This window comes from Ammospiza nelsoni, chromosome 1, assembly GCF_027579445.1.
Source record: "Ammospiza nelsoni isolate bAmmNel1 chromosome 1, bAmmNel1.pri, whole genome shotgun sequence".
Classification (NCBI taxonomy): Eukaryota; Metazoa; Chordata; class Aves; order Passeriformes; family Passerellidae; genus Ammospiza; species Ammospiza nelsoni.
In genome coordinates, this window is record NC_080633.1 from 88,666,577 (window position 1) to 88,689,972 (window position 23,396).

The 23,396-nt window shown below is 38.8% G+C and overlaps 1 protein-coding gene across 4 annotated transcripts in view; it reads right to left on the reverse strand.

Moving 5' to 3' along the window:
• The window catches only part of MOCOS (molybdenum cofactor sulfurase), a 208,428-nt gene that overhangs the window by 15,479 nt on the left and 169,553 nt on the right, over positions 1 to 23,396 (reverse strand). For all 4 annotated transcript variants that reach the window (XR_009419401.1, XR_009419395.1, XM_059481952.1 and 1 more), the window contains exons 7-12: positions 22,679 to 22,795; positions 19,593 to 20,033; positions 12,598 to 12,760; positions 6,493 to 6,574; positions 2,292 to 2,416; positions 1,613 to 1,718 (exon numbers count right to left, since the gene is read on the reverse strand). Coding sequence is in view for 2 of the 4 variants with exons in the window: in XM_059481952.1 (XP_059337935.1) it covers positions 1,613 to 1,718; positions 2,292 to 2,416; positions 6,493 to 6,574; positions 12,598 to 12,760; positions 19,593 to 20,033; positions 22,679 to 22,795 (1,034 nt within the window). In the remaining 2 variants the exon portion in view is untranslated. The remainder of the gene's footprint in view (positions 1 to 1,612; positions 1,719 to 2,291; positions 2,417 to 6,492; positions 6,575 to 12,597; positions 12,761 to 19,592; positions 20,034 to 22,678; positions 22,796 to 23,396) is intronic.

The window sequence follows — 23,396 nt, forward strand, 5'->3', positions numbered from 1 at the left end:
ACTAAAATGCCAAGAAGCTAAATAATACTTCTAAAAACCCTCCAATATTTAATAAAGACCCAGAAGTGCAGTTCTTAAAAGTACATTGGATAGTTCAATATTTGGAAAGTCCATACTCCATGATTTAGTAACAGTGCAGAATAAGGATGCTGTATATCTGAATTTATTTCTCCAGTACCCAGGAAAAGCACTGCATGGAAAAATGCATGGAAGGAGGACACTTCCAACTCGGACTGCAGAGTGGGAAGCCAGATGCTTCTCAGTCACCATTGCAGCTCTGGTCACATCTGGAGCTTCCTTTGAGGAAAAGGAGATTACAAGCCTAGTTGTGCTGGAAGAAATTAGGTGTAAAATCAGTGATTGATCTGATGTTGAATGTCTTACTGAAGTTCATTCTTCTCCTGTGTCCTCACTTGCTGCTTCTTACTCTTCATCTTTGCACTCAAATCCCATATCTGAAAGGTTCCTCACTGAGTCTTATCATGGAAAAAGCCCATCCTGAGTAAGGGATGTCTGCAAGAAGTGCCCTCCCAAGGAGATGCAACCCAGCCAGTCAAGCCTCACAAGAAGACATTAATTGTCACTGAGAAAGGGTAGTCAAAACACTGAGAGATGGACAGCTTCAAACCTTTTCAATAATTTCCCATGATATTCTAAAATTGCCCAATAGTCTGCTCCTGAAGAAGGAAAATCCTCAGACAATGCAAGCCCCAGTGGTCTTGGTGATTCGTTCAGTCAGTGGATTTTAAATCCTGAAGCTATATACATATCCTCCTGCAGATATGTATACAGATACATATATCCTCTTCTACTCAAAGCAGGAATTTTCAGTGCAAGGGATGTGTTTGGTGGGTGACTAAGAGAAGAGAAGATGACTCCAGGAAGAAGCAAAAGTTTTAAGAGACAGGAAAAGAGGGCTCAGATACAAATGCTGGGATTGTGAGATGCACAGACATAATGCAGGATTTGAGGGAAGATTTCTTGTGGAATTTGAACCTTTCCTAGTTATAGTCAAGAAACAAAAATTTTCTGTAGTCAGTATATGAAAATTTGTTTGGTAATGGGTTTGTAAACTTTGAATTATGGACTGACTCAGTGTTTTATTTCCTGCTTCTATCTCCCACTTTTGTATAAGTAAAGCCAAATTAAATTAAGAAATAAAATTATTCCAGACCTGAAAATACTTTCAAAGTATTTCTGTTGTGCATATTTACTCTAAATCTTAATAGTTCCCATGGGAGAGAAATAGTTCAGCCAGACTTTATATTTTTACCTGCCAGACAATTTATGTTGAGAAAAACCTCTTTATCCTTGTTCTTCTGACAAACAGAAGTTGGCTGGTTCTCAGTATCTTTTCACCAAATCATTTGTCAAAAATGTCATTTAAATTTTCCTAAAGATGACTGGTAGACAGATGATGCTTATGCATTTAATCCAAATTTTCAAAAATCATAAAATAATTAGTAATTATAGCAGTTTAGTAGCTGTATTTTTTTGAATGTAGAAAAGTAACTATCTCTACATTTCCACATAAAACACCTATATTGGCATCTTATGCAAGATTCTGGAATAAAAGATCACTGAGAGACATTTGGAGGCAGAAGCATCTTACCTTGCAGAAATGTGTTCTTTCAGCTGTAGAATGCTTGCTACATTTATCAGGAGGTATTGTGCCTCATTCACAAGAGACAGTGAGATGTTTGTAGCAGATGATAGACCTAAAAAAAAAAAAAATCAATCCAACATTCTAAAATCATCATAAAAATTAGTAATTTCACCTCATCTTTCTTTGACTTTTTACTCATTCTCGTTGCTTGTTTATTCATTTGGTTCCAGGCACTAAGGAAATATTCCAAGGATGCCCTCCAACCTGCAAATGGTTATGATGCAATGCAGTTAGAAACTGAGATAGACGTGAGATTTTACCAAATTTGTAAAATAGTTTACAAGAGCAATATCTATGCATTTTCAATACTCTCTCAATTATTTTTGTAATGAAATTGAATCTCTGAATAAATTATTTGATTCTTCACAATAATTTTTCTAAATGGTCTCTTTGTGTTTCCAGGCAAAATCATGGTCATGATAATAACTTCCCCCCAATACTGGTTCCTCTGTACATTTTCACCAAATTTAACAAGTAGAAGGGAATTAAAAAGTCAGTTTGGGTATAACATAACACCTAGATCTATACTTGATAACCCTTTATCATACCTGTACACTCAGTGTGAAGTCCATGAGCCTGATTTTTGCATAGGGAATCACAAATATTTTTAAGGATGACAACATACCTTTTGTGTTTTTCTGATGTGACTTGCTTTTCATGTCTGAACTTTGTCTTATCAAGCGACAAGGACGACCAAGAAACGCAGAGAGCCAGCCAGCAATTCTTTCTCCACAGTCATATGTTTTTACTCTATTACAAGAAGAGAGGAAGTTTAAATTTGATTGGCCAAACATTAATTTGCAGACCAGAAGTCAAATTGTGAAGATGTTTATTCTGCTTCCTTCAATATGAAGTACAGAATCCATACTGTCTGATGAATATCTGATGTGAAGATCTGCATGACTCTAATTCCTCATTTCTTCAAGTTTACTCCTTTCCTCTTGAAATTGACTTTCACAAGATCTAATTTAGTTTAGTATGGAAAATTACTATAGAATAAAGGATTAATCATGACACTGAAGACACTGACTCTGAAATACAATAAGTGGTTGCCCATATAACACTATTACAAAACAGTATTATGAAATAGTCACACTCTGGTCTGTACTTTTAGCTAAAAACAGAGAGGAATGATCTAAGTTCAATTTAAGACTGCTCTGCTGCGTGTAATTTTTAGTGATCCCATCAGGTACAATGATGTTACCTCTCCAATTTAAATCATGTTTGTACTAACATTTCATATTAAAACATGGCTCCACTAACAGAGGCCAAGCATCTCTCTAAAGATGACTTCCATTACTTGTAAAATGTCTAGTGAGTTATGCAAGCTGGCAATAGAATTGCCTTCTTTACCTGAATGTAGTCTTTCCTAGAGGGACTTTGGAATCATCTCTCTCAATCCAAGAAGGCCACTGATACTGTTTGACATTAGGTTCCTCAGCCCTGAGTAAACTTAATGTTGTTTAAATCTCCCAGACATCTCATTTAAATCAGTTGTCTGGTTTTCACTCACAGATAATGGAAAGAAATAAGTAGTTCCCATCTATATTAGACCTCAGGATGGGACAACTCTCACTGTGGGAATGTTCAACTCTCGAGTGACCACATAAAGAGATTTGACTGATACCTAACTCTAAATGTAAGATGAATGTGACTTCCTATGCTGACCTAGGAAACATACCTATAGCAAGGAAAGCGAAGTAGTTGCGTTCCTATTCTCACCCTGATGTCTAGATAGCCTAAGCAGTTGATCTGCATGGAAGCCATCTGCTTTGTGAAACAAGAAGTTTCACAGCAAAGGGGCTAAATCCCAGGACTGAGAGGAAATTGGCTCAGCTTTACAAACTGCTCTGTTGTTTTCAAATGAATTTCACAGGTACAAAGCCAGCAGAAGTGAAACCAAGGAGATTTTATAATCCTGCATGGATCTGGTATCTCTTCAGTGCTTATTCTGAATTTTGAATTGTGGTGCAGCTCTGCATCCCTCTCCCCACTCAGAGTGGACAGATGTCAACCAGAGCTGCATCTAGCCAGTGATGCCCTAGAACTGGAATGCTGTTCTGGTATGAGTATGAGATGCAGGCACCGTGTCAAGAAAGAGGCCAAAAGGTGAGTGTCCACATGAGATTTCAGTCTGAACTGTGTTAGGGAGAAGGCTGTTCATGAGAACACATGACTCTTCCATGGTAACAGTGCAGGTGAAACAAATTCCTCCAATATTTTTTTCCACCTTCACAGAGGTTCTAGGGGTGTTTAAAATCTCTCTTGAGCCAATTGCCTCTCGCAGCGTGTTGGAAATTAATACTGTATAAATCAGGAAGAAAGTTTTGCCCTCTCTGTATACACTTATTGTTTTGAGTCACAGTGGCTGAGTTAGAGATTCACACCATCCTTGATATTTCATCAAATGCCACTGTGTAGTTTTTGTACTCCAAATCACATGTTTTCAAATTGCTTTCCCTTATTGTCAAACCATTTTCTGAGCAAGTACCATCATCTCTTCAAGGTCTTAGTCAAAGTCATTCTGTTGTAGCTCAATTTGACTTGTTTTCTGCTTGTGTTTATTTTTGTGGAGTATAACTTTACATCTGTCAGCATTACATTTCATTTGGCACATGTCAGGCAATTTATAAAAGAGAGCCTATTTCTCTCTTATTTCACTTGCTGTTTGCCTTGAGTTTCCCACTCATCTTTCTATTATGTCATTTAGCTTCAGTGCATTACAACTGGTCCCTCTAGCAGGGTAATTTACAGAACAAGAAACAAGGACAGATGAAGTCTGAATATTGATCCCATGGGATATAATACAACAGGCTCAGTTCACCTTGTTCTTAACTACATCTTTGTCTTTGACCACTGCTACACTTCCCTTGATCTCTTTGATTTTGCAACCTGTCAAAGAGGAGGTTGTGTCCCTCCTTATTTCAGTAGAGCAGCAACCTTCAGAATTTAGGGTCTTCTTCAGCATCAATCCTATCAACATTGCTTCTACTTTCATCATTTATGTCACTGGTAGACATTGTACCAGAAAGCCAGGTCCCTCTGATGTGAGCAGCCCCCTCTGGGATGAAGGCTGACGCTGATGAATTGCTTCAGAAGGGAAATTTGGGCTCATTAAACTTCCGTGGCTGCTGCGAAATTAAACTTCTTCACATGACTGCTCGCAGATTCTACATCATGTGCTTTTCTCAGTTATCTCAGTCTAAATTCAGAGTAAGCCAACAGAACTGGATGAAATAACAGCATCAGAGCACAGAACTAATAAATAGAAAATACATTCACTAGGCATTTCCTTCTAATGAAAGCCTTTTAACAAAGAATTTTGGTCCCACTGCTCACCTTAAACATGTTGCAGAAAAGACCCCTGACCACAAATCACCTCCTGTCCTCTTGCAAAGCACTGTTTTTCTCATTATTTTTGGCCCTGGAGGCTCCTCTGCTGAAACACTGGAAACAGGCATAAATGGCTATTGGGTCTCTGAGCAGTTTCAGAGCCTCATCAGTGTTGTTCAACTCATCCTGCTTTACTTCTTTTCTTGTTTATTTGCTAGTCACAGTCCACTCCTTGCAATTTGCTTTCACAACCCCTTTCTTTTTCATTCTGTTCTTTCCTTCCTTCACAGAACTCTAAGAAAGTTTCCCATGAAAACTTCCAATTTGATACAATAAAAATGACATAGTCAGTTACATGAAAGATAAGCTACAATAAACAGTATGGCAACAAATTTTATGAACACAGAGAGAAAGATAACTCAGGCTGTTTTATAGCCTGTAATAGATGGGCTTACCATGGGGAGGCTAGGGATGAGTCAACACTAAGGGAAGTGGGACAGATGGTTAAAACAAATGACTCTTGGGTGGGTTCCACTACCTGAGGAAAATACACTTCTGAGGAAAAGATCCTCTTTATCATCTGAATAGCTAGTAGAAAAGAAGGAGAAGATAATTTTCTGCATGGCTCCATGGGGAAATTGCCAGGTCTTCTGCTTGTTAGTTTATGTGTTACTCAGAGAAGCAAATGTAGAGGGCTACAAAAAATTAGTATACCTTGGTGAAAGGAAAGACATAAATCTTTAAGTGCCTCTTTTAGTTGGACTTACCAAGAGACTCATTGAAAAGAAACACAGTAGATAATGCAAATGTACTTTAGGAAGGCACTTGATACACTGCCACTCAGAAAACTTAATGAGACTGCAGGAAGTTCTTAGAAAATATGATGAATAAACACTTAAGTTTATGGATAGGAAATAATTTTATTCCTAATGTTATATTCACTGAAGTGGTATGTCTACTGATTAGAATTAATGTTATTTAACTTACGTACCTGCAGTCAAGATTGTTAAGGGGACACTGAACAACATGGGTGGTCAAAACAAAATTAAAAAGGATTGCAAATATGGAAAGCTGTTTATAACTTTAGAAGGTTCTAGCAGTTTTAAATCCATGCGGTATGAAATGGGCAAAGCTGCTAACACCATCACTATTAAATGTGGGAACTGAATTCAAGTCCTTCTGAGAGGTAACTGGGGACACCTCCTTTTCTCATGCTTGGAGCAAGTAAATAAAAAGATCTCACAAAGTCAGTTTACTGTACTGTCCTTCCTCTCCTTTTTTCATGTCTCAAAATTTTTTACTATTTTCTATCAGACATGTTGGGCATCCCAACTTACTTATTTAAATAGGACCACTCTCCTTGTTCACTAATCCTTCATTGCTTTCCACCAGTTTTTCAAGGACTTCAGTCTGTGTGTACATTCTGTCTATGTTCACATCCTGAGTGCCACTACAGTGATTTTCAGCTTCAGTACCTCTCTGCTCTCCCTTACCTGTGTGAACAGACCTTACTCTCACAGGTCACAGCCTCTTTTCCAGTATTATCTTCTAGTGGCACAGATATTGGGTCCATGCCTAGGTGGGAAGACAGAAAGTCATATTTAAATAAAAAAATTGTGAAGAATGATAGGATCATGAAAAAAGTTGCTATTTTTGCTTCTTTGCACAGTCACAGCAGCTTCACTAACAGCAAATTAAAAAAAAATAAATCTTTTTTCTTTTTGCTAGAATTATATTCTCTGCCAGCAGGTGGCTCTAAATGATAAAATAAAGTGCCAAGGCTGCAGATGACCTTGGCACTCAAAGCATATTTAAAAAATACACAATTTCAGCTTTGAGTAATTTCCTTCTCTGTTTATCTCAGGCAGCAAAACTGGCACGGAATTATGGCCTCAGTCACGGTTTCTGTTGAAAGGATGGTTCCTCTAACAAGTCAGGAGATGATGTTAAACACTGTCATGTTGGAGTAGAGGGATTGAGTGATCTGAAAGATGAAGGATGGAGGAGGGGGGGGGAAGAAAAAAAGAGGCACAGTCTTTTCAAAAAAGAAATATACTCTGAGACAAAACTATGATAATTTAAAGACAAGACAAAATGTATGGAAAACTGCAAATGAGACAATTATTCCCATCTATTCATCTCCAATTTTAAACCAGCTGAGGATTCCCTGGTAATGATCTATTTTAACTTCTCCCACATTTTTCCCATCTTGAACAGAATGAGCCAAAGATACGGACAGAATACTGTAGTTTGCTAGAAACAAAAAGAAAAGCTGTACTACTTTTCTTTCTGTTAATTGAAAACAATAATCTTAAATGAAGAACAAAGTGTTTTACTGGGTGACTGCAATAAATCCAGCTTTTCCATTACACTGCAACATTGCAACATATATTAACCAAAACTTTTACACCCCCCCATTTCCCAGAATTATAACTACATATTTTGATATTATACAACATTGTAAAAAAAAAAAATCATGCTCTACCAGCTCTGTGATACGGTGAAGTCAAGTTGGCTTATTTTCTTCTGAAGAGTAATAAAATGTAGTTCAGATTCATTGTAACACCACTATCAGCTCTGTTTCATGCATGTTTTACAAAATAGAAAGTGGTCTACCTCTTCTTTTGTTAATTATGTTAGTATATGTCATAAGTGACGACAGAGGGGCGAAAAGTTGGGTTCACTTAAGAAAATAATGCATGTAAAAAATGCTTTGAACTACCCTGTAACAACCTGAAAAAAAGCCAATGTTATTATCTTATCACCTAGAACCCTTGGGCTTTGAAACAATTAAACATTAGAATCATTCCTTCTGGAAAAGACGAGTTTGAAATATTTCATCCTGCAGCACTTTTAACTGTTACATCTTTCAAATACTTCCTAAGAAAGTCATACTCACAAAATTTCCTAAAATAGAATTTCAGGGCTTTAAAAAGGCTTTTATACACCAGCAAGTGTATCACATTTTTATTGAACAGTACACATTTTATAGTGATGTTTAGGTCAGTTAAACATTGTTAATTACAATTTTATTCTGTCTTTAAGGCAAAAAAAATAAAGTAGAATATTGCCAGTTACTAAAGTGCAAAAGCTGTCATTCTCCATGGTAATTTGCTTGATAATAAAATTCACAGATGTGCTCACAGTATTAATATAAAAAATCTTATCGTTATAGCTCCTATTTTCAGTCAATGAGAAAAATTAGAGATCTGTTATTTCAATAGACTGAAATATAAACCATTCATGTATATTCTTTCATCAGTGTATGCACTTAATTCCCATTATTTTTATTGGCAGTAACACATGACTATTTGAAGGCACAATAAACTCCATAAAGTGCAATTAGCTGCTCAGTTTTGCTAGCATCTTTCTACTCCAATATTTTAAGATGCCTCCTCAACACTCAGAATTTCTCCCACTGCGCAGTGACAAACTAATGCTCAACTTGCCAGATTAATGCTGATTGTTAGCTAAAATGGAAAGAGAGAAATTAGTCTTTTCCAGAAATATATTCTCAGCTGAATTCTGTTTGGCTACACATTTGTGTAGGTCAGGAACAAGTGCGATGTAAGCTGTGCTCCCACGTATTTGATGGAGGAGGACACTGAGATTTCCCTTGATTCTCACTCCACTAATAGGGTTTCTGGAAATGAAGGCACTTGCTCCTGCTCACCTTTCAGTTACTGGGAGCCAAACCTCTAATAACTTCATTCAATACACATTAAATTCTTTCTCTCCATGAAGTCTGATTTAGAGTTAGGTACACTGATTTTCTCAAAGTGGGTTCTGTGATAGCAAGGCTTTGTTACACTCTGAACAGTAAACAAAATAGGGAATGCCTGTTAACAACCACATTGCCTAAGAAAATAATTCTGACAAAATTAATAAATGCAGTTTCTCAGAATTAAAATCTCACTCCCTCTGAGGAAGAAAAGTACAGCCAGTGAGAGAGCATGCACAAGCCCTTCCTCTCCCTCTGCTCTCACTTAACCCCTTTGTCAGAGATCCGGGAAACACCTGGAGCTCTCCAGCTGCCATGCAAGCCAACTAATTTTGCAGGCATGCCAGGCAAAGATCCTAAGCCTTCAGGCAGCTTTGGGCTTGTGTAGAGCCCCACTCTGCCATCCTTGATGCCCACAGTAGATGGGTGGCACGATTGCACATCTGGGTTGGTCAGACAGCAAGGTCTGCCCATCCACAGCTGGGGCTACAGAGACACCCAACATGCAGGGGTTAAAGAACAGCCCTGAAAAGGGTGTCTCAGCACAGAGAATTCAGCAAAAGGCGTTAAAGTAGTTACAGTCACACTAAATCATGCTGACAAATTTTTCTTGGACAGAGAAGACAGAGAATATTAAGCCACATTGAAATAAAATAGCCATAAACAAATTTTCTGCTAATGAAAAGTTCTAGAGGGAGAGGAACACGTGTGCCTGGAGGGAAAGAGAGAACAGACTCATTATGTTTTAAAAGTGGCACAGATAAAGCATTCACCATAATCTAACAGTGTAACAGCAAAACACTCCTAAAAACCTCTGTGTGCTCCAGCTACGCGGGATCCGGCACACTCGGCTTCGGGCACTTACCAGAGCCCCTATTCCAGCAGCACACTTGCCTTAGGCTCTCTCTTTTGGAGAGAGCCCCTCCAGCCAGCAAAGCTTGCCCAGGGCAGAGGTGTGAGCCACAGGCTGTGCTCCCAACAGGAAAAGCATGGATAGCAGCGGGGCTGGCAGGGAAAGCACCGCGGGTACGGCTCCTTGCAGAGGCAGGCAGCTGGACTGCACTGTCACCATCACCTGCAGCGCTGGGCCTGCACAGTCACCGAAGCAAGGGCATGGCAGAAATGGAGAGAACAGAGAAACTCAGCACAGGGACTGTGAGGGCAGGGGGAGGAGAGTTGGAGGGAACAAAGCTCAGCTTGGAAAGATGCATGCAGCTGTGGCTGAGTAAAGGCAGCTCGGGTGGGTGGCCTTCCATGTGGATGAAGGAGCGAAGCAGGAGGAGACCTGGAGGCCGCTGTCAGTCACCAGGCCAAGAGCTACAGATCTGAAATAGCATCGGCCACCAACACAGGCAGCCAAGGTTCTGACCTTCAGAATAACCAGCTTGGCTCAAGTGGGTTCCACTGCTCCCCACCACATACATCACTGCTGAACTTCAGAACAACCAGCCTGGCTCCAGTGAGTTCCAGTGCTCCCTACCACATGGATCACTGCTGAACTTCAGAACAACCAGCCTGGCTCCAGTGAGTTCCAGTGCTCCCCACCACATGGATCACGGCTATCAGGCAGCATTCAGCTTCAGGCCCCACATTTGCAACCAACTACAGACAGGCTGGAGGTGTGGTGACAAAAACAGCAGGGATTAACGTGGGATTTGTGAGGAAAGAGTCAATTTATTAAATTAAATTTGTCTGCCATGAAATGAAGTGGAAGACGTAACACTGACCCATGTTTGTGAAGGGATAAAAGATAAAGATTAAAAATTTAACACCAACAAACAAATAATGGATTTAGACTGCAGGTAAGAAGAAAGAAAACCTAATAAATATTGGAACAACTTCCTACAGTTTTATGTGCTCAGCCTTATCCTGCTGGTTTGTGTGTGCTCCCATCATTGTGCCATATTAGGAGCAGTAAGCTCTGGAATAGACTCCCCAAGGAAAAGACTCCCATTATCTCACTGTCAAGAACTTAAAAAAATGCGACAGGTTGCAAGACCAACCAGCAGGACTACTAGAAAAGAGGCCCCAGATCACCTCATGGGCTGGGACTTTGGTAGCTAGAGTCATTATACAAAGAATAAAATGACTCCATTCTTACACACTGGCTGTACCAAAGCAGGCTGTAAATAAATGGCAATGACATTGCCATTAGAGCACGCTGATCAATTACTTTTGGGTAGAAAAATGATCGATGGACTTGGACAATCACTTCTGTGGAGAAATGGTTCTCACTTTCATAGGAAGGAAAGGCAAATGACAGTGAAAATTCCAAAAAAGACACACAGCAAAATGTAGAATTTAAAGGCAAATTTCACCCCAGCACTAACTGTGGCAAGAGACTGTAAATCTCAGTGTGAAATGGGTGCCTTGACTGTCATTTTTGTCTGGGAAAACTTCCTCCTGACTCCCTGAAGTATGACAGGTGTTACTGACAGGTGTTATTGACAGGTGAACATACTAATGGGTAGGCACTTGTCTGAGCGAGTGCTAGCAAGGAAAAAAAAATGAAGAACAGACTCAGAATGGTCAGAAAGGAAGTGAGATGGTAAGGTGGTAAGGAAACAAATCTCTAGAAATAATTAGTTCTGAAGCACTCCATAATTTAAAAGTTGTGGGAGAAGGCGGTCTGTGCAAGTCTACTACAGAAATTTGAGGTGCAAGGTGCTCCATGTAGAATTGAAATGAATTAATGATAGATTTTCAAGGAAATAGTGCCAAGGAAAGAGAGGAAAGCAGCAGTGTATGTGTCAGTGAGCAAGTCTGGGATCCCTAAGAAGAGACTAGTTTGTGTTTGGGATTGGAAACAGAAAATAGCAAATAGAAAATTAGTTGAAGTATCAAAATGTACATTTGAGAAATCTATTTCAGAGAAAAAGAATCAACAGGTCAGACTTAATTCTATGGAGAGTGCTCAGACAGTTGGAGATGACAGCAACCCTAATTTACACACAGAAAGGAGACTGTGGTTACAGATCCTCTCATATGGCTTTCTAAAAAAGGGTGAAAAATCTGAAGATAGGTTCCCTTGTTTTGCTCTGGCGGCTGAAAATGTGGGCACGTGTATTACTAGTGGTTAAGACATTATGGGCTGAGTAAATGTGGGACCCCAGGGAAATGATGAACACCATTCAGACACAAGCAAACTCAGCATTAGTAATGACTTCTGTCAATTCAAACCTGTTCCAGTGTTCAGAGGCAATGGCACTGTTATGAAAAGAAATAATTTTCACCCCTGAGTAGTAAAGGGCTTTCTGTAACACTTTACATATTTTTTCATTTTTTTCTCCTCAGCAGTGAATAAAAAGGCTTTTGATAATTCACAGGAAGCTCAAACATCATAAAATATTTGCCTGCTAGTGCAAGTATTTAATTGAGTTAAATAATGTCTGGTCCTTATTTTAATTCATACTAATTTCCACTGAAGACTTTACCCCTCTAATCCCACAGCTGAAAGGAGGAAGAGAGATCCAAAATGGGAATGTTTTTGTCCAAGTTGTTTAATGTTAAGACTCCTATTCCTTTACCTTTGCAGGATTAACAATCCCTTCAGGCTATGGGACTTCATGCTGTGGAGAGACACTAGTCAGTAAATTTCCATACCTGTCTGTTCCTTTCTCCATCCTGGAGCATTCACTTAGTGATTGCACATAGGGAGTCACTGTCTACTTTCTGCCTGCTCAACAATAAATTAGGAAGCCCCCCAGGGCTGCATCTAACAGGTTGGGCTTCATTGCCCTCAGCTGGCACAGAACTTGTCCCTGAAGTCACAAGTAAGCATGCACAGCATTCAGTAGTTCGGTGGGAGCATGCAGGTGTCCCTGCCTAGAAATCCAACACCAATAAAGAAGGCAAGGGAAGGACATTGTTTACCAACCTTCTGCCTGAATGACCATAAGTTTTTGCTTCAGATCAATTGAAGGGTTCACAAGACACAACCTTGGCTCCTGCTTCTGAGTCATGCAGACTCCATTCTGGTTTACAACCATCCACTTGCGGTCATACAGCAAACCCTGGTTTCCTACTGGCCATTCTGTAACCTGGGAAAGCATTAGGAGGGGGTACAAGGGTTTAAAAAATGTTTGCTGCATTAATAGATTCATGCTGAAAGGAAAAGAGAAGGAAAAGAATTCATTCATCAAAGATAAAGATATCACTGCACAATGCTGACAAAAAAAATCAAATTACTGAAAGTTTTACATATTATCATACAGTTTAACAGAGCTATAAGAATAAACAGTCCCCGAAACACTCTGAAAACTGTCTTCAATTTTATAACTCATCCATTTTTAGGACCTATTCCTCCAGAAATTTTCATTTAACTTACAAAGCACAGAAATTTTATGGGTATTTTATGAATTGAGGCAAAACCAAACAAACAGAAAGCAGGAAAACGGTGAAATTCAAAATTCTGAAAAAAATTCTTTTTCATAAAATGGGACCACTTTACCAATTAATCCATTTGAGAAAATCTCTGCCACTTAAGCTTTTGCTTTTGCTGGGAGAATAATAGTTTCTTTAAATTCCCTTACAACAAAACACATTGTCTTCTTTGCTATCTGTTGTTCCATTATGTCTATAACAGCCTTTACATTGAATAGCCCATACAAGAATATTGTCCTTGCTTTCACATACATTTTTCTGGTGAAAAGAACATCTGTTTCTGATGCTACACAGATGGTAATCTTGAAATCCAAAAAGAGAGCAATTTTAGTAATGCCTTTGGGTGACATTAATATCTGCTTTCTTCTCCAGAATGTTAAAATATTAATACCATTCTTGTAATATAAAGCTGGCCACCAACACATTCTTCAGCTCACGTATGCTTTCTAGTCACAGTTGAATGGGGAGAAAAGTTTACAGCTGAACTTTGATGAATTCTTATAGAAAAGCTGAGCACATCTCACATGAATTAGCCAACAAAAGACTTCAGCAAAACCCTATTGAGTAAAAGATATGTCAAGCACAGCCTGATGCCATGAAGAACAGCATGTCTGGAAGCACTAGTTAGATTAATTAAAAATCATATTTTTGTTTATCATGTGATCAACCCAAAACTTGACAGAACCTAAAATATCTCATATAAACTTGTCCTGTTTTTATAGAAGCCTGCAGCAGCAGTTTGACACTGACTGCCTGACTATAGAAAGCTAAGAGCAGGCATGGGAGAACTGAAAACTTAAAGCATCAAAACTGAAATAAAAACAATTTCACCACAGTGCAGTCAACTATACTGAACACAGAAAATAGAAAAATAAAAATTAGGAGAAGAAGTATGTTCTATCAACCCCCTTGATTTATAATATTATTTGCCATTTTTTTATGCAACTGTGAATGAAAATTCTGATAAGAGAAATTTTAGGTCTGACAATGTCGTCTGAAATCACATTATCCAAGTACCTCAAACTGTCAGCACCTCAGCTATGTGAACCTTTGCCCTGTCTTTTTTAGGAGAGGAATCAGCCCAAAGACTGCAATATCAGCTGAAGAATACACTTTTGTTCTTAGTGGAAATTATTCTTTGGAGAGACAGCATTTTTGGTTATCCTGTATAATTAGACTACAAAATGCATTTGAACAGCTGGTGATCATCTGAGAGCTGCAAGAATTTCCTGCTAACAAATGTCCCTTCCAAAAAAGAAGATCATTAATTGGTAATACATCCTCCCATGAATCCAACAGATCTCTACAGGATTTGATTGATATAGAGAGCAGAATAAACTAAAAAAGCAGAAAAACAGAAGAAGACCACAAAGTTTCTCAGTTCCCTATTGCAACATTCAGTTGTTTTGGTTCCACTTCAGGACAGCAATCTTATTCAGGAAGTAGCTTAAGAGTTTGCTCACCCTTCACTGAAGGCAAGAGGCTTTATGAGGAAAATAAATCTTCTCTTTAATCAGAGCTTCAGGAAGTTCTTGCATGCTGACAGGCATTAAAGGATAAGCCTAGCTAACTAGCAGATATTTGGAAATAATCAACACCTTCCACTCAAGATACTTCTGACAGGTCCAAAATAATGGCAACTAACACCATGCTACACTCAAACCACAAATGTGATGCAGTCCATGACTACAGGTCCTCAACCCATTTTTCCCTCTTCCTCTGGGTATTTGCCATTGTGGTGAGAGTCACACACTGTGCCCTGCAGTGAGTCCCTGCCCTGTGATGGATATTCTCTGTGCACTGTCAGGTGCCCAGCTTCCTCTCCACTTTTCAGCTCACTGTATTGCACATGTTGCTGGCAAAGGAAGTTGCAATAACAAAATAACTGTGGCTGCATCAGATGGAGAGTCCCAGACAGCTCTGAACAGCCAGAGCTTTTTTGCTGCCAATATTGACATTGGAGATGAGCAAGGAAGAACACATTCATTTCTTCTCTCAGCACTTAGGCCTGTGCAGAGCACATCCTGCCCTTATTTCACAGGGGCTGAAGGGATTGTTAAATAAAGTGAAATAGAGCAGGTTAGCATACGTGGCAGTGAGCAGTAGTGCATTGTATAGCCTGTAATGTGATTCCCTGAAGTTGCCTGGCCATCTCTGGCTACTGGGACAAATTAAAATGAGAGGACAGCAGGAAAGCAGGGAGTGCATGGTTTTACTGATAGATACCAGCACACACCTTCATTCCAAGCATGGCAGGTGATTATGCATCCCAGGATCATTCAATGTATGGTCTCCTCTACCTGTCATAAGGATCATTGCATAATACAGCCAGTACTTGGTACTCTCCCATCTGCTTTAGTCCATCTTTTCCTATCACAAAATGAAAATATCCACTGCAAAAACGTGTGGTGTTGTTTGGCTTTTTCTTTATATCAGATTTTTCTGTAAAATATTTTGTGTTGCACTTCTCCCATAGTTCACGGTAATGTCATCATGAAGGCCAACACAGTTTTTGAACACATTAAAGGAATCACTGAAAAGGCTTTAAATTATCTAAGTTTAAAAAAATTAATGGTCTTACATATAATTTATCCACTGACCACTAGGAACTTGCATTGTATTTTAAATTAAAAGCTAGTTCGTCTTCTCTGTTGAGATGCAATTTTTTATACTCTGAAATCTACTGTAAGAATAATAAAGTTATTAATTAGTTATTAGTTTAAATTCCTAACCTCTTTCACTGGGCACATTGCATTATATAATTATGCAAAAGTCATCAACATGAGAGATGTTCCTGTTTAAAAATGCATGTTTAAAACACATTTTTATGCTGGAAAAAATAAAGTGTCCTGGGATAGAGGTCACAACTCCTCTGCTTTTCTCTATTTAATAAAATAATTGTAGGAAAAAACCCCAAATTTGAGAAGCTGAGCTAGAAAACTCTGCCCTCTGCTTCCTGCACCATGTGTACAAAATCCATGAGATAACAATGGCCAGGAACACTCCATACAATTCTGCAGAAACCACCTGACCTGCAGCGAGCTGACAATCTTCATGCCAAGTTTCATCCTCCCAGCTGCCAAAGCACTCTGCACTCTCATTTTCTCTGGAGGTCAAGAACTTCTCATACTAAACCACTTAGAATAGAACAGAGAAATCAGAGTTTAGGAGAGGAGGAGATTATGTGACTCTAAAGAGGAGATCAAACAGCTGTGAGTTCGCACTCACATCCTCCTCAAGTTTGTCCTCCTGCCTCTAATCATCTATCCTGCAACCAGCAACTCTGTGGGCAGATTTCAGTGGCAGATGGGCTGAGTCCTGCTCACAGTTATCTGGAATTTTCCACTGCACACATTATTTTAGGAAAACTCAAGTAATCATGTAGTTACAATAAGCCCTAGTTACAGCACATGCTAAAGGTCTGACCTCCCATACCAGCAGGACGCTTCCACTTGAACCCACAAATCCATGAGCTTCTGATCTCAAGTATCAAAGTATTGGAAGGTGAATGAATTTACTACAGCTCAGCATTTGAACCACTTCTACCTTTTCACATCAGCTAACTGAGTTACCCTATAACTGATAAACATGGAGATCAAGGTTTTAATTGGGAAAATACTGCTCTACATTTCCAGCAACTACAAAGTATCTAAAGCTATTTTAGATGATTCGCAATTCTTGGATTCCAATCAATGACTAAGGCTACATGATTACTTTAGAATTACTTCAGAAGTTTATGCATTTCCTGAAGTAAGGAGGTAATAAAATGTTAAGTGTGAAGTCTATGAAAAAAACCCACTAAACAAATAGCAAAAGAATAGATTCAGTCTTTTCAAGACAAAGCCTAGAGATTCTGGTATAATCAATATTTTAGAAAGCAAAATTATTTCCAGGACTTGATTCCATTTAATTGTGGTAAGGTTTCTTTAGCATGTCTTGCTTCACACTCCAGTGCATGTGACATACATTGTTTTCCTGTTTCAAGGTGATACAGGCTGAAGCTGCAGTAATGACATATAAATATATATATATATATATATAGATACATATTGGAAGTTAGTGCACTCTGCAGGGTCTGGGTCCTGGCAGCCATTACTTTCTATTCTACTCTTTCTCATTGGGAGGAGACTAAGCCACTTTGTGATTTAGAATGGGATAATTGAGCTTTAAAGTTCCTTTTACAAATGGTGGTCTGTAAGATGGTATTTTTATCTCTTCTATAGGCAGACAGTGAGACTGGCAGATCTTTCACAGGCTGCTTATAAATGTATGACAGGTCTAGAAGTGCCAGTCAGACTTTTAGGAAGAAAAACCAAGAAGAATATCTGGTGGACAGGAAAAGTCACAAAAGCAAACTTATTTTTTGCAGGGATTTACTTCAATATAAAAACCCCATCAAAATCAAAATACTCTTTTGACTTCAACTCCTGGCCTGCTCCCCCAATGTAGTGAAAGCCCTTTCCCAGTGGATAACATCAAATTCCCAGTTGTTAGGCCAATTTCTACTGTCCTTTTGCATGCACCTGGGTACCTTATATAAACCACATGGAAATCATGTGGAAATGCACAAAAAATACTGTTTAAGTAGAGGAGATGAAAAGCTAAATGCTCTTTATAGTCAAATTCCAGTCCCTTCCAATACCATACACTAAATCATCTATTTATTTAATTTTCTGTAACTCTTTGGTAATACAGGCTCTGACAGTGCTTAGATTACAGGCCTTTATTGTGGCTGAGACTTTGTCATAAAAAAATCAAAACAGACTTCAAAAATTACCCTAGACATGCAAAATTAAACCTCATTATGTAGTTGCAGTTTTTATATCTGTTTTTAAATTATTCAGATCAGCTAGTGCTAGCTGCATAATCAAAGTTGCCTTGGATTCCTCTTGCAGTCAATGAAAAGAAACAGAAACATCTAGGAAGATTTATTTCTCCTACTGCAGATGCCTACTTTATGCTAAAATGACTAAGCAGGTATCCATCTCTCACTCCTTACAGAACAGTGCTGAGCTGTAGAGGTGGAAGCTGAGTTGAGTCCTGTTTTCACTCTGGGCTCATTGACTCATGCCTGGCACAAGCACTATGCATGAGGCATGGGGGTTCCCCCCTCCATAGAGAACTGCAGTCCTGTCTGCGGGGGAGTACCAGGCTCCTGCAAATTCATCACCTAAAGCTGTTTCCCCTCACAGAGCTTGAAGAGGAGAAATCTGGCTCAGCTTGTGGAGAAACATAAACTGTTTTGCATGCTGAGGTATGTCTTACCTGCTCCTGGGCACAATCACTTCAAAGCCTTCCTAGTGCTGAATGTTGTGGCATGTATCTCACAACACCAGCCTGCATGTCAAAAACAGAACTTAACCCCACAGGTGCATGAGTACTGCCAACATATTGCAGCAGCTTCCATACTGGGCTTCTCTAATACAGCTATGAAAACTGCAACACTTCAAAAAAGGTTAAAAAATTTTCACATGAAATGGGCAATTAATTTGATTTTCTAAACAGTTTGATCTAGTGGGAGGTTAATAAGGGGTGGAAATTGTTTGTTCAGGTCCCATTTGATGCTCAGGATTGTGTCTCTGAATTAAAGACATCATAAGCCAACCCAAATTTAAAAATACAGATGTTTGGTTGATCATTTAATAGTGTTTAATTGCCCAGCCCCTCTGCACTGAGAAAGAAAAAAAAAACCAAAACATGATCAAATCAGCTGAGAAGCCCTGTTTGAAATTCAGGAGATTCGTTACTGGATTTGACCCCAATTTTCTCTCAGATGTGAGACACTGACCTACACCAGTAAGTTTTTGTAGGGAAAGTTATACCATTATTGACATTCATTAAATCACTTCCCAGTATGGTACTAAGCAGAGTGACATCCTAGGTCATGTGTGGGCCATACACCTATTTCATCATGCATTATTAAAAAAAAAAAAAGTCACAGCTAAGGTGATGATATTATTAACTTGGTAAAAAAGCAATTAAAATCTTCAAAGAGTGAACTTTCAAATAGCACAGCAACACTTAAATGTCATATTTCTGTTGCAAATGTATTTTTAATGATAACATTTCTTTGTAATGTAAATCAGCCGCCTCTCAATTATAACATGTTAATCAAGTTACTTCTCAATTGCTGCCTACCCTTCAATGCCTACAAGTCCATCACATGTCATTCTGTAAAAGCATACTAATTATTTGATTATAATTTAGTCAAGTTTTGCAAATCCAACTATTTTCTTCAAGTCACATTAAGTGCAGATTTGCCTATTGTGGGGGAGGGGAGAGCAGAAGACACATTTAACCCTCCCCTGTAACCTCAGCCTAATCCAAAATCCTTCAAGGTAGCCTAACATGTGGGACTTGATCCCAGAACCTGGAAAAAAGGAAACATGGGTACCCACACCCGGCTTCCTAGTATCTCATACACGTGGGTCTGATGAAAAACACAAGGCTGAGCTGCACAAGTACTTCCAAATGGTTCAAAGCACATACCTCAAACGCAGAGCAGGATTTGATTGGGTAGAGGTAAATTTTGGCAACAGTGATGGGCTTGCCACCTTTTCTACACGTTGGCACTGCAGTCTCAGAAACAGCTGCCCTCATGCTTTCTGCCTCAGGCTCTGGTGGCCAGCTGCCAGTTGTCTCTGCCTCAGACGGAATATTCCTGAGTTCTCTGTCAGGGATTTGCAGAATTGGAGACAATTTATCTGCCTTGTTAAAAGAAAGGTGGTCATCTGGAACAGACTCTGTCGGCAGCTTTGTAACAGACTGGAGAGGAATCTCAGCATCCGAGTTGGAGAGTCTGGTGGCTATGATGAAATTCAAAAAAGTCTGTGCATCTTCAAAAGAAGACATGTAGCCAAAGGATATTCTCACAGAACCAGTGGGACGTCCATCAAGTAGGTCTATGTTATCTCCACAGACATGGCCAGCCTAGTTTGAAATAGGAAGAAAACCAGAGAGCTGTCATTATACTTTGCTTTATTTCTCTATAATTTTACCCAGTTATTATTGAGTCTCTTAATTCTAACCTGAAAAACTGTTATAAAAAATAGAAGGTTAACTCATCAATACAAAGAGAAAATGAAGAAAATACCCTCAATCATCTTATGATTTACTTAGACTATGAAGATAATTTTGAGCTGCTTGTCGTATTCTATTCTAGGGGAAGAGATACTTCCCAAAAACATATAAAGAATCCCTTAAAGGTTGTGTGTCCCATGATGGTCAGCTCAGACAATCTCCAGGGATACTCCAGTCTCACCTGCATAGTTCACTGGGACTCAAACTGTGATGTTACGTTCAGATAAGAAAATAAACCATGAGATGGTTGATTTTTTGGGGGAGGTTTTCTTGATATTCACTAGTCAGAAAAGCACCATTTTACACCAGTGGCTTTATCATGGCTTGTGTTTAATAGTTCAAACAGGAGAGAACTAACTCATTTGGCATAGCAGCAAAGCAGAGACTTGAATCTAGAGCTCAGACATCTTAAGTGACATAGGAATATCCAACAAATCTGTCTTGCTGATCCAGTCAACATATTGATTTTAGGATAAAGAGAACTAGTCTTTCCTCCAACACTTCCTCCTTTGAAGAGCACAAGTTTCCACTTGAAAAAATCTTGCTGAAAAATTGTTTGAATATCCTATAGTGACCTCCATGTTGATACCCATCTGATAGGTCTCTCAGACAAGATTTTATGGAAATATCTCCCTTAAGGGCAAAAGTTTCTCATTCTTTAAGTGAGTCATTGAGTGCTGCAAGCTAGAGTCCCCCTTTGTTCATCCACTTAATAGTAGGTCACCAATGGACTTAAGATTTAGTCCAAACTCAGCATCCTATTCCCTAAGTGCAGTAGCTGTTGGGTATTTTCTCTCAGAATTTAATTTATTTACACATTTCTGTCATATTAAAAATGGACAATTGAATAGTTTATTTACATGAGGTCTGTTTTTTTAAGCAAGAAATGTCACAGGACAGTGAACACAGATGCCATTTAAGCAAGGAGAAATAAAAACCCTACATTATGTCAAAGCATGCAACACAATAGTAAATATTTTAATGCAGTGTGAAGTAGTTTTTATCCTTGACAACAGAGCAGAAGCAATATTTTCAAAATTAAGTTGCATCTGTTACTATACCCTTCTGCAACCCTTCTGCCAGGTATTGCTTGATTGACTGAGGAGAGAAGTTCCTACTGTGCAAATAAGTAAGCGAGCTCCTACATAACATTCTAAGAAAACTAACCACACTTCTCCAGGGACACTTGAAGACAGAAAGTCCTCCCTCACAGGCATTTTATCATGTACAACTTCATCAGGGAAGGAAGAATACAGCCAGCACCCTGGGAAAAGACGAAACTGAAGTATATGTGCAAATAATGTGATAAAAGATGCCTCCCTCTACACAGTAATGTTGTCAGTAACTCATCCTGATCCTTCTCAAAGCACTGATGGGAATGGAATGTCCCCAAATAATGACTGTGTAACTGTACCACCTCATTATACAACCTTTGGTGATTAAGTGTCTCTCCACAAATTTAACTTTGGCCTATCCCCATTGAAATGACACAGACCTAAAAGAAGTCACTCACTCCTTAGCAAAATCCTCCTTGTATTAGCAGATCCAGGAGCATTGCAGCTGGTTATTTGGCATTTTTCACTTCAACAAAAGGGTAGACTGTTTTTTGTTTCCTCAGAGGAGAGCGCTTCCAATGCAAGTGAAAGCACCATTTGCCCAAGGAAGGTATTAAAGAGCTGCAGAAGCCTTTAAGAACTGGTGCTATCAGTCCTGCATGTAAAAGTGCTTGCAAAATTATCTATATGTCTCTGGGAGCTATAATATCATTATAGCCATTAGATTTTTTTTTACCTTTGAAAGAACACCATTAATAAAGTTTTTGATTGTTCTGAATTAATTTACTGCAATTTCAAACTCTGACAAATATGCAGACAGGAAGCCTCCTCCACTTCAGTGTAATACATCCTGATATACATCTTTTAATGATAGCTTATGGAAAACATTAGTAATCTTGAAAACAATCTTTACATTCATATTCTAAAATTCTAACACATCAGTAATCTAAGTAGATTTCATCTAAATTTGCTTCATTCTCTGAGATTCACTGCATATTTGCCTTTACTGTTTCCTGTCCAATTTGTATATGTATTTTAAATTGTAACATCCAACAGCAACAGGTCTACAATTCTTGAGGATTAGTATGAACAATAATTAATTAGGATACTTAAAGAAAAACATGAGAGAAATTATCCAGGAAATTCTATTCTGCTGGAAGTCTTGATATCATGCAATTCCAAAACCAAACAATTGGTTTTCTATTCTCCAATGAAATAATAACAAGCAACACATACTTCTCTGCATCCATCAAATGATTTTGTTTCAATACCTCATTTCAATGAGCCGAGTTTCAATCATTAGTTCCTTAACAAGGCAAAGCAGTTGAATGCTTAAAAAACCAAGTCAAATTTAACTTCATTTTTAAAGTCACAGAGACTCAAAACCATGGAATGTGATGCACTTTAGGTCTTAACTTCTAACCACATTCAGAGACTAACCTGCAGGTTCCTTTGGATGTCCTCATTGCTTATGCCCAGATGCATCTGGCAGGCTCCAGTGTTACAGAAGCAGCCTGTGCGAACGTGTATGTTGTGGAGACTCGCCATGCTGTCCACCTTCCCAGCAGAAGACACAGGAGAAGAATGAAAAATAGACATTTTAAAGTTGTGGTCAACAAGATACAGTGCTTTAAAGGTAGAAATCCATGGAAGTAAATTATTTGTCTAAACAATTAACAACGTACTGAAGCTTTTACCATTCCCATACAAATTTTGCATTTTTCAACTTTGTTACTTCAGCCAGAAGAAAGCAATGGTAGGAGCAGAGATGTTTACCTTAGCATTGAGCAACTACTCCACAAAAAACACACACAATCAGGTCAACTAGGTCCTGAGCCTATGAATGCCAGTACATCTGCCGAATTTTAAAGCTGCGAACAGGTTTATTCACATCAGTGCTGCTAATTACAAACCAGGTGTTACTCGGTGTTGTGACAGAGCCACTACCTGCAACTGCCTCTGAAGAGACTGAAGAGAAGCCTGGGGCACCTTTTCAGGTAGCTAAAGAAAGCCTTGTGCTTCAAGGATCCAAAACTTCAAGTTCTTATTACAGAAACTGATGGCATCTATGGGATTTTGGCACACAACTGCTGGAAGGATCATCCCCTCAGTAAGCAGTAACATTTGCCAGGACAGGGAATGAACTGGAATGTCTCAT